The 14,754-nt window shown below is 46.9% G+C and overlaps 4 protein-coding genes across 4 annotated transcripts; 3 read left to right on the plus strand and 1 right to left on the minus strand.

Moving 5' to 3' along the window:
* Positions 1-795: 795 nt before the first annotated feature.
* Positions 796-2,892, minus strand: LOC128714506 (pentatricopeptide repeat-containing protein 1, mitochondrial). Its single transcript, XM_053809381.1, has 2 exons — positions 1,510-2,892; positions 796-1,440 (listed from the first exon to the last, which is right to left on the minus strand). Exons 1-2 carry the CDS (start codon positions 2,890-2,892, stop codon positions 796-798), a joined length of 2,028 nt encoding a protein of 675 aa, XP_053665356.1.
* A 468-nt stretch (positions 2,893-3,360) lies between these two features.
* Positions 3,361-5,143, plus strand: LOC128714466 (uncharacterized aarF domain-containing protein kinase 5). Its single transcript, XM_053809340.1, has 3 exons — positions 3,361-4,739; positions 4,794-4,958; positions 5,035-5,143. The coding sequence occupies exons 1-3, from the start codon at positions 3,361-3,363 to the stop codon at positions 5,141-5,143; spliced, it is 1,653 nt and encodes a 550-aa protein (XP_053665315.1).
* Positions 5,144-10,689: 5,546 nt separating this feature from the next.
* On the plus strand, positions 10,690-12,501 carry LOC128715816 (probable cytochrome P450 4ac1). Its single transcript, XM_053810732.1, has 5 exons — positions 10,690-10,858; positions 10,934-11,323; positions 11,386-11,650; positions 11,714-12,084; positions 12,164-12,501. The coding sequence occupies exons 1-5, from the start codon at positions 10,690-10,692 to the stop codon at positions 12,499-12,501; spliced, it is 1,533 nt and encodes a 510-aa protein (XP_053666707.1).
* A 412-nt stretch (positions 12,502-12,913) lies between these two features.
* On the plus strand, positions 12,914-14,588 carry LOC128712950 (cytochrome P450 4C1-like). The gene is made up of 2 exons (XM_053807815.1): positions 12,914-13,508; positions 13,588-14,588. Exons 1-2 carry the CDS (start codon positions 12,914-12,916, stop codon positions 14,586-14,588), a joined length of 1,596 nt encoding a protein of 531 aa, XP_053663790.1.
* Positions 14,589-14,754: the final 166 nt, after the last annotated feature.

The following is a 14,754-nucleotide window of genomic DNA, read 5'->3' on the forward strand; positions in this document are numbered from 1 at the left end:
TGTTACATATACTAGGAATGTACGTGCGGATAGGGGAAAAACAGCGGGACAAACTTTCGCGATCAGCGTGGCGTGGCGTGTAAATAACGAATGAACAAAGCTAGCGAATGAGCAAATGACGGAGAAGTCTTTTGGGAATGAGTAAAAAATCGAAAGAAAATTAATTTTAGAAACGAAGCGTCCCGAACCCGAATCACAGAAATTGGCAGAAGTGAATTGATGAGTGAAAGTGGAAAGAAAACGGTACCACAATGTATGTTGTATTCGGACGATTGTAGCGACTATGGCAATATGAGAGTAAATTGCAACATTATAATAAACATTGTGTCTTATGATGTAAATCAGAGCATTGTAGCGAACGATGGAGATCCTTCCCGTCCCCCGTCCCCCTTCGTCCCTTTTTCCCCCCCCCCCCCCCACATTAGAATGTAATTTCATCCCAAAGTTTAGTAATGGTAGGAATAGCAATACTGAAATGTAATTATTATGCTGACTGTCAGAAAGGTTTAGGAACTGCATCTAAGTGCACGGAACATGACACACACACACACACATCTCACTGGCAAACAACTGGAGAATAGTTTCTCACCGGTGGTCGATTCTGTATGGAAAGTTAAGGCCAGTTTTACTCAGTTAGAAGAAAGTTGAATAAAGTGAGCATTATTTAAATACAAAAACTGGACTGCAGTGTATGCGGGAGGTTGTATATGTGATAAAAGAACACAGAACGGTAATGTATTCTCAGCTATACATACTCTACTGCACCTTTATTCGGGTTGCCTTTCTTCATTTCGTCTAATGTACCAACCTAACTTCCTTCGTTTGATCTTCTACTTTTTTAAGCAAACCATCATCACCATCATCATCATCATCAGCGATCGCATCCACGTCGACCTTGCGTATCGAGTGCTGTTTCTTTCGCTTGTGGCGAAGCTTTGGATTTTTAACTGCTTCAAACCCATCCGGCTGTGACTGTTTGAACTGTTCCCAGGGATGTTCTCGCACAATGCCGAGCGCCTGGTCTAGCGCTAGTCCCTGCAATCCCATATGTTCCCGCCACGCGTCCAGATGCATCCGATATCGGTTGTACTCCATCTTGAACTCGTCCCGTCCCTTTTGCCGTGGTTTGGCATCATAGTCGCGGTCCCGCTTTTCACACACCTTACCAAACTCCTCCAGATGGCGCAGGAACGGTTCGTTCGGCTTCAATCGCTCCCGCTTGACTATGTTCAGCACTTCCGTAACGTAGCGGAAGTTATTCCTCGCGCAACCCTGGCGCAACATTGCGCCGAGAATTTGTATGTTCATGCGCACGTCCGCTTGTTTCATCATGTTGAGGAGCGAACGGGCTTCCTCCTGGGTTTGGCATCCGAGGGCCAGTACACCGTAGGTGACGATATCCGGTTCGAGATTTGCTGCCTCAATCATGTACAGCACTTCCTGGAGTAGACGAAAAAATATGATTATTAGGCAATTTGCACCCGAAAACAAGTGGAAATATTGACGTACCCTAGCTCCTTCGTAGTCGAATCGCATCGATCGTTTCTTGATAAGAATGTTAAAAAAATCGATATCACACCCCAACTTTAGTTGCTTTATCGTGGTCAGCAGCTGCTTCTCGGCAGCATACGTCGGTGGAATCACATCCAGCAGCTCGGTCATGGTTCGTACGTCCGGCTCCACGTTGCATCGTTTCATTTCGGCGAATACATTCGATGAGCCACCTAACAATAGCAAACGATCTTCCGCTTTTCGCACCTCGCCCAACTTTACCAAGCTACCTAAATGGGGTTTTGGCGACAGCAGATCTGGCACACCCTCGTGATTGAGCCGATCGGTAAGTTCGCTGTTCACGTAAGCGATTTGGAGCGATGGTGTACTTTCGTCGTTTACTGCAAGCGTACCCTCGTTAGTCCGTTTTTCTCCGACTGATGCTAACTGTTGCTGCGGTTGTACAATACTTTGGCTGAGTATTTGCTCGATGACTTGTTCCATTGTTTCCAGCTCACCAAGCTGACAGTCCCGGACGCAACGGAGCAACAGATTAAACGAATAGCGATCCGGGCTGATCTTCATACGATGCATCCTGTGCCACACTAGCAGCGCATGTCGGAACCCATACTCACGGTCACTAATGCATGCCTGCAGCAAAAAGTTAAACGTGTCCGTCGCGACATTCAGTTCGCGTGCCACCATTTCATCGACCAGTTGAAAAGCGGTCATCAGATCACCGCATCGACCGTACGCTTTGATCATGGCATTGTAATTCGTTTCGTTCGGTTCGTATCCCTTCTCTAGCATGATTTCGCGCAGATGATTTGCTCGCTTTAGTCCATCCCCAAGAAACGGTGAGATGGCACATGCATTGAACAGCGACGTGTACGTTCCGCCGGTCACTTTCAGACCATGTTGCTTCATTTTATTGTACAGCTGAAACGCTTTCTTACTGTAGCCGACCCGTGCACATCCACCAATCAGCAGATTAAAATGATAGTTTACCGGCTTGACACGATCCTGCTTCATTCGCACCTCGACCACGTCCAGGGCTTCCCGGATGCGATTGTTTTTCAAATGATCCTTTATCATATCGGCATACTGGCGCACGGAAAGCTTCTGTCCCTGCGAGGGTAAGTTTTGCAGAAAGTCTTCCTCCTTCAGATCGCCTTCATCGGCTGTTTCCGGTTCGTCCACTTGTGGGGATAGCGTTCCGAATTGATCTGGGCCGTGTACCGCCTCTAGGTGCGAATATGCATCTTTTCTGTTTAGCTTTTTTGCAAAGCCGGCTGAAGATCCGTGCAATCCATTCCTGATGCAATATGGCTGGTGGAATAGCCGTGCGCGGAACTGGCTCAAACATTGCCTTCGTAGAGCGCTCAACATTATCATCGACATAGTACAAATCACTAGAAAAATACTTCTACACCATTTTTACATCCAACAGTTTTCACTACGAACGGTGCGAAAGCATGTGTTTTTGTTTACCTTAAACTGACATTTCGGAACTGTGCTGCCAGCTTCAGCTTTGGCAGTCGGTTAGCTGTCTGTTAGCTCATGGCTCCTTTACACAACTGCACTCATTAAAATTCATTTTTTTTAATGCTAATAATCGTAATAAAATTAAGATGATAAGAATTAACTTGAAACAAGCTGTTTGACCAAGTGTTGCAGTGAAATGGCTTTTTAAACGGTTTATGTTTTCCATTCGCTGCCAAGCGCACTTTGCAGTTTACCCACTCTCCAATCTCAGCTGTCACTATTTGTAAACAAACCGGAAACCTGTAAATTACGTAAACAAATCATTTGAACAGCGGTATGGTTCTTATTCGGTGAACGGCGCTGGCTTTATCTATTTCTCATCAAATGGCCAATCGTTTTTGGCCAATTTTTAATGTATCATTGCGACGAGGTTTTCACTCATCACGTTCCGCCCAAAGTGTGCCACGCAAACGATCTATAGCCCGCGGATTTGCATTCGGGCTGACCGGTTGCATTGTCGGTGCCACAACGTACGATGGTTTGGTGAATGGATTCGAAAACATACAAGGTGCCCAACGTTTTCTACGTTCCCTTGCTATCGGTCTCAGCATATCGGTTGATTACGCCTGGAGCTTGAAGGGGCTCCAGGAAGGCGATGGTCTGTACGAAGCAGTACTACCCGAGATTCATTTACGATCGGCGAAAAAACTACTCGATGGATGCCTTGCGAATGGTGGGCTGTACATCAAAATTGGCCAAGGTGTAGCCGCAGTGAACCACATCATACCGAAAGAGTACGTCGATACGCTTCGACAGCTGGAGGATCGCTGTCTCACCCGGCAGCCGGGCGAGGTGCGTTCATTATTCATTGAAGATTTCGGATCGCCACCTGAAGAGATATTTGCCAGCTTTCAATATGAAGCGATAGCGGCCGCCAGCCTAGCCCAAGTGTTCCGTGCTGTCACCAAATCTGGTGAGCAGGTAGCGGTCAAGGTGCAGTACGCAGATCTAAGGAAACGGTTTGACGGGGATTTACGCACGATTATGTTCCTACAGCGGCTTGTGGCACTGCTACACAAGAATTACAATTTCGGATGGATTATAGACGATCTGCAAGGAACGCTTCGGGAGGAGCTGGATTTTATACACGAGGGCAAAAACGCCGAACGTTGCGCCAAAGATTTGGAACGTTTCGACTCGGTGTACGTTCCGAAGGTGCTGTGGAACCTAACAAACGAACGCATCCTGACGACGGAATTTATCGATGGGTGCAAAGTAAGCGATCGTGACTCGATTCAAGCAATGGAGCTTAATCTATCCGAGATCGATAAACAATTGTTTACCACCTTTGGGCAGCAGATTTTCTCAACCGGGTTCGTACATGCCGATCCACACCCAGGGAACGTGTTTGTCCGTAAAGATCCATCCAATAAGAAACGACTCCAGCTCGTCCTTCTCGATCACGGGCTGTACGAGCAGTTAGCACCAGGTGTACGGGAAAATCTTTGCCGATTCTGGGAGGCGATTGTCCTTCGCGATCACGCTGCAATGCAGCACTACTCAAACGCATTGAACGTAGCTGATTATCGTACGTTTGCGGAAATATTGCTACAGCGGCCGCTGGAGTTGAAAGGTACGGGAAAGTTCTCTACACGACTAAGCGAACAAGATGTTGCGTATATGGCGAAGCAAGCGAAGGAACATTTTGACCGTATCATGGAAACACTAAAGTCTATGCCAAGAAATTTAATTCTCATTATACGGTAAGCAGTCTGATTATTGATTGATGATGCTTTATACATAATGATTGTTTGCAGCAATCTAAACACGATACGTTCCATCGCACGGGATCACGGCGATCCCGTCGATCGGCCGAAAATACTGGCTCGCTGTGCACTGGCTGCCCTCTGTCCGTCTCGTCGCGATGTACGCAACTTTCTGTGGGTCACTTTTCGCAAGTTGCGCTTCGAGTTTCTCCTGTGGTGAGTAGTTAATGGCAGTGGAAGTCATCCCGCATCAATTTAATGCACCGTTTTTACTTCACTCCAATCAATGCAGGCGACAATCATTCCATTATTGGATCGTAAGCTATTATCTCAGGATGCTGACGAGAGTTGGTCGTTCGCCGGACACTTCCCATCTGATGAATATTAATATTGATGTGTGAGAGCACGGTTTAGCGCAATAGTGTATTGCGACTCATCGGTTGCATCGGTAGCGAAAAAACAGATGAAACGAACAGTTTGTATTAAAGTTGAGTTTATGTCACTAAATTGTTAATAAATCGCAACTGGTTCAACTAATTGTTCTATATAATGTGATAAGTTTTACAAACTATTTATTTCATTATAGATACTACATTGCATGTAATTGATATTCGGAAGCAATAAATCAATGAAAATAAAAAAAGAAGTAAAGCGTCTAACTATTAATTTTATAGTGGATTGAACATGAGGCTGGACCCACCATCAAGGATTTTCTTGGCTTCTGCAACACACACCTCTCCGATTGTGCCAGGTCTAAAATTTGTTAAACCAACAACTATCCGAGCACCCTTCTTCATGTATGCATTCCACAGCCCCGGCGTTCCTCGTACATATTCGTGCCAGGCTATTGGATCCAGATTTGAAGGACACTTTCCGGCTTTCTTTATGACGTCATCTATATCCGTTTCAGGAGATGCCGCTGCATCATGCTGACGATGAACAGATTTGATCGCACCTACCACGAAGGCTCCTTCCATCGGCAATGTAGAGAAATCACGGAGCATTTTGGCATTCTTAGAACGCTCATTACCCAAAACGGTTCCCATCGTGTGCACAAAGACCTGTAAATTGCCGTTACGCTTGATTGAGGCAATACTTTCCTGTCCTAGTGCCATGCAGTGGAAATACGGTGAATAGCTATAGGGATCGTCTAAGGCATTTCTGGGATCCAACAACTTTTTTGCTTCGTTAGCTGCCCCGGCGCTCCATATCCAATCAAGAAGCTGGCTGCTGTCTGGCACGTCCATGAGTGCACCCAAGTGAGGAATCAGTAAATTTGCGTGGCAGTTTTTGTGACGCGTACATTCAGTTCCTACACGCATTTTGCATTCCGCATGGTTCGGAAACCTTTCCAAAAACATATCCAGAGCTGCTGCCATGGATAGATAGTTTCGATTCGATTTCAATCTTCCGTAGAACGTTGCTACATCTTGATGCGACACTGATCTTAACTTGTGACCAGGAGGTACAGCCGCGGTCAGCTTTGCGGCGAGAGCTTTCTTCTGCCCTTCGTATGTTGTATCCAAGGTGATCGGGGCAAAAATGTAGTACATTGCCAGTTTCGCCGTGCAAGAGTGCATCTTCATTGGACGATTGGCCTTCGGTTCGGGGTTGCCATCACAAAGTTTAACTTCCAGTAAAGATAAGGGAGTTATGATGTCTCCCCCTTCTTTCCGATCACGACTCCGAACGATTCCCAGTTTGCTGCAAGCGTTGCCTGAATCTGTTCCAGTTGTTTGTAGATCAAGTAATTAACAGCGGCGTCATCGACGAGGTTGTTTACTTTGCTACTAACTATGGCAGAGGCTATATCGTCCGGATTATCATGCTGGATCACAATCGTGATCTCTGGTTTCCTAGGTTTAGGACGCAAATAATCTCCTGGGTACGATGCGTCTATTGTATTGAAATCGATAGACTCAAGTTCAGCAAGCTGTAGCCATTCCTCGGGAGTCGACATCTTAACTGAAAACTACCGGGGAATACAGAACTTGTATTAATATAGTACGCAGCTTTGGGCGTGCGCGGAATGAGTGTGCGTTAACGATTAGCTTTACCGAATGCACAATTCTTACTATGCGCAAACTTTATGCGTTGTATTGCGTGTTGTAAATTTACACTGCGCAATTACAATATAAAAGTAGTATTTTGTGCGCACTCTAGCACACAGAATGAAGCGAAATTTAATCTGCCTCAATGTAATTAGATCGATGTTCGAAGACTGGCGCGATTATTGCAGTTCGTAGCGTTGTTTTGAAATAGTACGTCCACCCTTGTAGCGAAATTAACAGTTGACTACAGACAGTCTCTGAGATACGCGATTCCATCGACAGTGACCAGTTGCACCGCCCTGCGTCTGCTTTCAATTCCATATAAAAATCGGTTTGATGCGATCAGACGCGGTTTGGTACGTGTACAGGCAGTCCTCCAGATACGCGGATTCGGACTTACGCGGTTTTAGGAAATTTGCAGCTAAGTTAATTTATAGCACAAATCTAGGCAAAAAGTGAAAATTTGGTCGACCTTCCTTTGTCATTTAAAACATTTGTTTTTAATTTATTTTATTGTATTCTTTCAAAAAGACGGCTGATTTGCTGAATAAATTAAGTGCAGAGGAGGAAGTCAACTATCTAACTTTGAAATATAAACACTATAATAGCGTATCTCGGGGACTGCTTGTAGTCTGGATGTCAAACTGTGTGTGTAGTTTGGCTGTCATGCCCAAGGCTGTCAAAAGCCGCAATTTTCGTCAAATCGCAACGAACAAAACCTGAAACCACTTTAGTTTCATCGCCTGCCCAGAGCGGGGCAATTTTGGTAAGCTCGCTTGTACGTTGGCCAGACTGCAATGAGTGACCGGCAAAAATTAATTGTGTTTTCTTCCAGGCAGCGCCTATCGAAACGAATTCTCTATCTGGAGCAGCAATCGTATCCCGCACCCCGTAACGTATGTGCCAGAAGACGTTCTGTATCGTTAGCGGTTGAGAGTTCCATCCATTTCCGCTACATTCGTTTGTTATCGCATTATCACAGAATTGAGACTTTTTCTAACAGCATATTATCACAGGCAGTAGTTTTCATCACGGATTTTTGATATGGACGAGTCAAGCAAGTCTGAAGATTCGGATACGATCTGGTTCATGGGTCAATCAATATCATTACCACTGTTCGAAAATCGCTCGAGGTACCCAGGAGACTATTTCCTTCCTAAACCTAGGAAACCAGAGATCACGATTGTGATCCAGCATGATAATCCGGACGATATAGCCTCTGCCATAGTTAGTAGCAAAGTAAACAACCTCGTCGATGACGCCGCTGTTAATTACATGATCTACAAACAACTGGAACAGATTCAGGCAACGCTCGCAGCAAACTGGGAATCGTTCGGAGTCGTGGTCGGAAAGAAGGGAGACATCATAACTCCCTTATCTTTACTGGAAGTTAAACTTTGTGATGGCAACCCCGAACCGAAGGCCAATCGTCCAATGAAGATGCACTCTTGCACGGCGAAACTGGCAATGTACTACATTTTTGCCCCGATCACCTTGGATACAACATACGAAGGGCAGAAGAAAGCTCTCGCCGCAAAGCTGACCGCGGCTGTACCTCCTGGTCAAAAGTTAAGATCAGTGTCGCATCAAGATGTAGCAACGTTCTACGGAAGATTGAAATCGAATCGAAACTATCTATCCATGGCAGCAGCTCTGGATATGTTTTTGGAAAGGTTTCCGAACCATGCGGAATGCAAAATGCGTGTAGGAACTGAATGTACGCGTCACAAAAACTGCCACGCAAATTTACTGATTCCTCACTTGGGTGCACTCATGGACGTGCCAGACAGCAGCCAGCTTCTTGATTGGATATGGAGCGCCGGGGCAGCTAACGAAGCAAAAAAGTTGTTGGATCCCAGAAATGCCTTAGACGATCCCTATAGCTATTCACCGTATTTCCACTGCATGGCACTAGGACAGGAAAGTATTGCCTCAATCAAGCGTAACGGCAATTTACAGGTCTTTGTGCACACGGTGGGAACCGTTTTGGGTAATGAGCGTTCTAAGAATGCCAAAATGCTCCGTGATTTCTCTACATTGCCGATGGAAGGAGCCTTCGTGGTAGGTGCGATCAAATCTGTTCATCGTCAGCATGATGCAGCGGCATCTCCTGAAACGGATATAGATGACGTCATAAAGAAAGCCGGAAAGTGTCCTTCAAATCTGGATCCAATAGCCTGGCACGAATATGTACGAGGAACGCCGGGGCTGTGGAATGCATACATGAAGAAGGGTGCTCGGATAGTTGTTGGTTTAACAAATTTTAGACCTGGCACAATGGGAGAGGTGTGTGTTGCAGAAGCCAAGAAAATCCTTGATGGTGGGTCCAGCCTCATGTTCAATCCACTATAAAATTAATAGTTAGACGCTTTACTTCTTTTTTTATTTTCATTGATTTATTGCTTCCGAATATCAATTACATGCAATGTAGTATCTATAATGAAATAAATAGTTTGTAAAACTTATCACATTATATAGAACAATTAGTTGAACCAGTTGCGATTTATTAACAATTTAGTGACATAAACTCAACTTTAATACAAACTGTTCGTTTCATCTGTTTTTTCGCTACCGATGCAACCGATGAGTCGCAATACACTATTGCGCTAAACCGTGCTCTCACACATCAATATTAATATTCATCAGATGGGAAGTGTCCGGCGAACGACCAACTCTCGTCAGCATCCTGAGATAATAGCTTACGATCCAATAATGGAACGATTGTCGCCTGCATTGATTGGAGTGAAGTAAAAACGGTGCATTAAATTAGTGCGGGATGACTTCCACTGCCATTAACTACTCACCACAGGAGAAACTCGAAGCGCAACTTGCGAAAAGTGACACCTCGGGACATTGGGGAAAGATGTGCGATATCCCCTGTGAGGCATTGAGACTCTTTATACAGGCATAATTCACAGCTGGACGTTGCAGTATTGTGAATCCCACGGTGTCTAGGAAGAAACCCTTCGAATACGTCGGAACGAGCGATGAAGGCCATGTCGCGATAACCTGCTCCACCATGACCAGCAATGAAGTCAACCCAAGTCTCAACAGCAACGGCAAAGCACCAGCACAGCTAGAACTGGGTGAATACCGTGGATAGCGATCCCGAAGATGACGAAAGGATGATAATGTGCCGGCCGATACCGACAGCGATTGGCAAAACAAATTGAATCGGTCCCCGAATGAGCGATGTCACTCTCGCGGAAGCAATGATGGAGGAGATTTAATATGAGGTATAATACAGGAATGCAGTGACAATTCAATTTAAGCTAGCATGTTTTATGTATCGTAATATCCGTAATAAAGCAGCTTACAAAAACAAAAATACAGAAGAAAAAGTTGTCAACACTGTGTTACCAACCAACTGGTTTACCTAGTAATTTCTCTAAACAACTCCCAGGTCACCAGGTATTAATTACAAAGTAGGCAGGAGAATCTAGATTGGCTTGCGGGAAATAAAAATCGTTTAAACACCAGTTAGCCCTTTCACCTACAACGGAACGGTTGTAAAAAAAAAACCGCCACATAGTCTATCTAAGAAGCGTTTGCCATCTTAACACACATCTAACCTCTCGTAGGCATCGTTTGAACTATCAGTGCACCTTTTGCTGCCCTGCAGGCGTGCAAAATGCTTGCACCGATTACGGTGATTATTAGGTGCCGGCACACCGGCTTTGCGCACACCCCATCAAGCGTGGGATTGCCGGTACCGACTGCTGAGAACTGGACTTCATTACTTCCTCAATTGCTGTGACCTGGTCACCGACATCATCGATCAGGAGCTAAGCATGAGCGCTGGCACGTACGACAGGTATTGGCTTCCAGCACCGCCGTTTAGCACGTTAGTAGTGTGTTACACTTGCAATCAAGCGGATTAAGCGAGCATTGCCAAGATGTTGATCGCGGTTCTAGTGTTCATCTTAGCTTGCTGCGTTGCCGTACTGCTTCTACGGGATTATCAATCGAAGCAAACGGATGGGTACCGGGCTGCCCAGCACTATCCCGGAGGAAGAATCGTACCGGTGTTGGGGAACTTACTAGAGCTCTTGTTTAAAAATCCCGGTAAGGGCTGTTAAATCTTCCGCTAGAAGCTCCAGTGAATCTATTCACACAAAAACAACAACAAATCCTTTACAGTTCAAACATTTGCTTATGCTCGTGAGAATGCAACCCGCTTCGGGGCCTCCTATCGCCAGTGGATCGATGGCAGGGTGATCCTGAACATTACCCGCATTAAGGAAGCGGAAAAGATCCTCTCCAGCGCGCAACACACCCGCAAAAGCGTCCTGTACAAGTTTCTTCATCCGCTCATGGGTGATGGATTGCTTTGCAGCAAGGGTTCCAAGTGGCAGCAGCGACGCCGCATATTGACACCGGCATTCCACTTCAACATACTGCCCAAATTTCTCACCATCTTCCAGGAGGAAAGTGAAAAACTCGTCCGTCAGCTGGATCACTATGCCGACGGTAGGCAGGAGATTGTGCTGCAATCCATTGTGACAAGCTTCGCACTGCACACGATTTGCGGTAAGTGTTGGTAGTGGTTAGCAAAGGGGGGATATTCTCACGCTCCTCTTCCAAAATCCCAGAAACGGCCATGGGCGTGAAGCTCGATGCGTACAACGAAGCGGATGAGTACAAGCAGAAGGTGTATGAAGTTGGTGAAATGTTGGTCCATCGCACCATGTCACCCTGGTTGTACAACGATCGAGTGTACCGGCTGTTGGGTTACGATCGACCACTAGCCGTGTCATTAAAACCCATACATCACTTCACGCGCAGCATCATTCGCCAGCGTCGGCAAAACTTTCAAGCTCAGGCACAGCTCATCGATTCCAGCAACGAGGAAAACATGTACCGTACGCCCCATGAGCGTGGTTTTATGTTGTGTTACTAATCTTCCCTTCCTCTATTTAGGTACTTTGGCAGCAAGCATCGGTACGCCATGCTAGACACACTGCTTGCCGCCGAAGCGAAGCAACAGATCGACGAGGAAGGCATCCGGGAAGAGGTGGACACGTTCATGTTCGAAGGACATGACACAACGGCTGCCGCGATCATGTTTACGCTTGTGCTACTAGCGATCGAACAGGACGTGCAGGAACGCTGCTATAAGGAGCTGGAAGAATTACTCGAACGCGTGGCAACCGGTAGCAGTGAATCCGTCCCTCTTTCGGTGCAGGATTATCAGAACCTTCCGTATCTGGATCGTGTGATCAAGGAGTCGCTAAGGTTGTATCCACCGGTTGCCTTCATTTCACGCACCACCACCGGTGAACTGGCTGTGGGTAAGAATACTCTCAAACGTTCTAACGAAAATGAACCTTGGTGTTGTAATTAAACTGCTGCTTTTGGCTCCAACTCCAGATGGGACAACCTTCCCGCATAACACAATCACGCACGTCCACATATACGATCTGCATCGGGATCCGGCACAGTTTCCCGACCCGGAACGCTTCGATCCCGATCGTTTCCTACCGGACGTGGCGGAAAAGCGCAACCCATACGCGTACGTACCGTTCAGCGCTGGACCAAGGAACTGTATCGGGCAGAAGTTTGCTCAGCTCGAAATTAAGACGGTTCTGGTGGCGCTGTTACATCGCTTTCGTCTGATGCCGGTGACGAAGCGTGAAGAGATCGTGTTCATGGCCGATCTTGTACTTCGCGCTAAAACTCCGCTGAAGGTGCAATTAGTGAGGAGATAGGAACGTACTCGTACTGCAAGCTTTAGTGGTTCTAGTTGTCGGTTGGTGGTTGTGGAAGCTATTGTGATTAATTAAACTACTACAATAATTCTCTTCAATTCGTGGACCATTCCCGTCCAATTTTTTTGTTGCCAAAGAAAATAGTGTTTTCGTCGTCTTACGAATAGTATCTCCGGGGATCGTTCTTGGCTTCCTATTGCTGTCTAGTTCCCACGCTTAGACTCCTTGACCTACGGTATAGTTAGTTTACAAACACGGCTTTTAAGCGTCAGCGCCAGAGTGAAATCTTGCTCGAATCAGTGGCATTCAACGGCAAGTGCATAGTTCTTATCGGTTACGCCTTCATCTTGCACGCAAACAATCAACCTGCTGCAAGCCCTAGTCGGCACGATTTTTGCATTCAGTAATCAACATGGCCCCCGGTTGGAGCGTAGTTCTTTCCGAACAGCCTGTTTCAGTAATTCTTGTGCTGGTCGTACTGTTGCTTTGGATAGTTTGGGATGTGATTGATAAGCGCGGTTCGACGTATGTTGCCTTTCGACAATTTCCGGGACCTCCGGTGTGGCCACTGATCGGTACGATGTACTACACCCGTGGACTGGATGCAGCCAAAACGTTCGATGCATTCCGCTACTTCACCAATCGGTACGGGGGAACGTACAAACTGTGGCTAAACAGTCATCTCTTTTCCCTGAACATAACACGCTGGCAGGAAGCGGAACCGTTCATGAGCGGAGGACGCAACACGGACAAGAGCATTCTGTACCGGTTCCTGCATCCGTTCATTGGGATTGGTCTGCTGAACAGTGCGGGCGCCAAGTGGCTCCAGCGGAGACGCATACTTACGCCAACGTTTCACTTCCATATCCTGAACGAATTCCATCGGACGTTCTGCGAGGAGAGTGAAAAGCTTGCCGCCAAAGTGGACTCCCAGCAGACGGGTCTGGAAGGGGTGGAGGTGGACCTACAGTCTGCAATGTCTCAGCTAACGTTGAACACCATATGTGGTGGGTATGGTTGTGCAAAGTACCGACACACCAAGAAGAACTTGCTCTGATCTCTCGCTCAATCCCGTCTCTTGCACAGAAACATCCATGGGCGTAAAGCTGGACACTTTGGACAGCGCTCGGGAATACCGTGAAGGTATCTACAAGGTCGGCGATATGTTGCTTAATCGTGCCGTTCGTCCCTGGCTCTATGTGGACTGGATGTACCGGTTATTGGGATACGCGCAAAAAATGCAACGCTTGCTGAAACCCCTGTATCTCTTCACGACCGGCATCATCACACAACGGCGTGAACTTTTCGTGCAGGGAAAGCTAAAGGATCTTAGCACGGAAGAATCCACACAGGACGGTGATCATTCGCTGTACAACACTGCATCCGGTGGAAAGAAACGCTACGCCATGCTGGACACACTGCTGACGGCCGAAACCCATGGACTGATTGACGCAGACGGCATCCGGGAGGAGGTAGACACGTTCATGTTTGAAGGCCACGACACAACCGCATCGGCGCTCGTCTTCATCTTCCTCACCCTGTCGTGGGAGCTGGAAATCCAAGAGCGTCTGCACCAGGAACTGCTACAGCTGCACATGGAAAAGGTTGCAACCGATGGGCATTTCTCCGCGCACGATTTAAACACTTTGAAGTTTTTCGATCGCGTCATCAAGGAGTGTCTTCGGCTGTGGCCACCGGTAGCATTCATTTCGCGCGCCGTGACGGAGGAGATACATTTGCCGGACGGGCGCACCATACCCAAGGGTTGCATCGCTAATCTGCACATATTCGATCTGCATCGTGATCCGGCACAGTTTCCCGACCCGGACCGATTCGATCCGGATCGCTTCCTGCCGGAACGGATTGCCGAACGCAACCCGTTCGCTTATGTTCCATTTAGCGCGGGTCAACGGAACTGCATTGGGCAGAAGTATGCACTGCTAGAAATCAAAACCGTTGTCGCCTATCTGGCCCTGCGCTATCGCATTCTACCCGTTACGAAGCGTGCGGAAATACGCTTTATCGCTGATCTGGTCTTGCGTGCGTCTACTCCACTGAGGGTTCGCTTCGAAAGGCGAAGTGCGTGAGACCGTCGGCGGACCGGCCTGTGCTGATCAGTGGGTGTTATCATACCGTTTGTTTACGAACAACTAGAACGGCCCGTCGCCGCACTATCAACTCTCAAACCAACACGTGAAGATCTGTACGTAGCGGAGAGCTGCGAGCAAGCTGGTTATCAACATGTTGACAAAC

Source organism: Anopheles marshallii, chromosome 3 (assembly GCF_943734725.1).
Source record: "Anopheles marshallii chromosome 3, idAnoMarsDA_429_01, whole genome shotgun sequence".
NCBI lineage: Eukaryota > Metazoa > Arthropoda > Insecta > Diptera > Culicidae > Anopheles > Anopheles marshallii.

Bases quoted from the DNA above. Each gene is read 5' to 3' on its own strand.
- LOC128714506 (XM_053809381.1), bottom strand. From the start codon at position 2,892: ATGTCGATGATAATGTTGAGCGCTCTACGAAGGCAATGTTTGAGCCAG. The intron at 1,441-1,509 runs GTACGTCAATAT...CGTCTACTCCAG, and splicing joins TCGACTACGAAGGAGCTAGG to GAAGTGCTGTACATGATTGA.
- LOC128714466 (XM_053809340.1), top strand. From the start codon at position 3,361: ATGGCCAATCGTTTTTGGCCAATTTTTAATGTATCATTGCGACGAGGT. The intron at 4,740-4,793 runs GTAAGCAGTCTG...GATTGTTTGCAG, and splicing joins AATTTAATTCTCATTATACG to CAATCTAAACACGATACGTT. The intron at 4,959-5,034 runs GTGAGTAGTTAA...CAATCAATGCAG, and splicing joins CGCTTCGAGTTTCTCCTGTG to GCGACAATCATTCCATTATT.
- LOC128715816 (XM_053810732.1), top strand. From the start codon at position 10,690: ATGTTGATCGCGGTTCTAGTGTTCATCTTAGCTTGCTGCGTTGCCGTA. The intron at 10,859-10,933 runs GTAAGGGCTGTT...AATCCTTTACAG, and splicing joins GCTCTTGTTTAAAAATCCCG to TTCAAACATTTGCTTATGCT. The intron at 12,085-12,163 runs GTAAGAATACTC...CTCCAACTCCAG, and splicing joins CACCGGTGAACTGGCTGTGG to ATGGGACAACCTTCCCGCAT.
- LOC128712950 (XM_053807815.1), top strand. From the start codon at position 12,914: ATGGCCCCCGGTTGGAGCGTAGTTCTTTCCGAACAGCCTGTTTCAGTA. The intron at 13,509-13,587 runs GTGGGTATGGTT...TCTCTTGCACAG, and splicing joins AACGTTGAACACCATATGTG to AAACATCCATGGGCGTAAAG.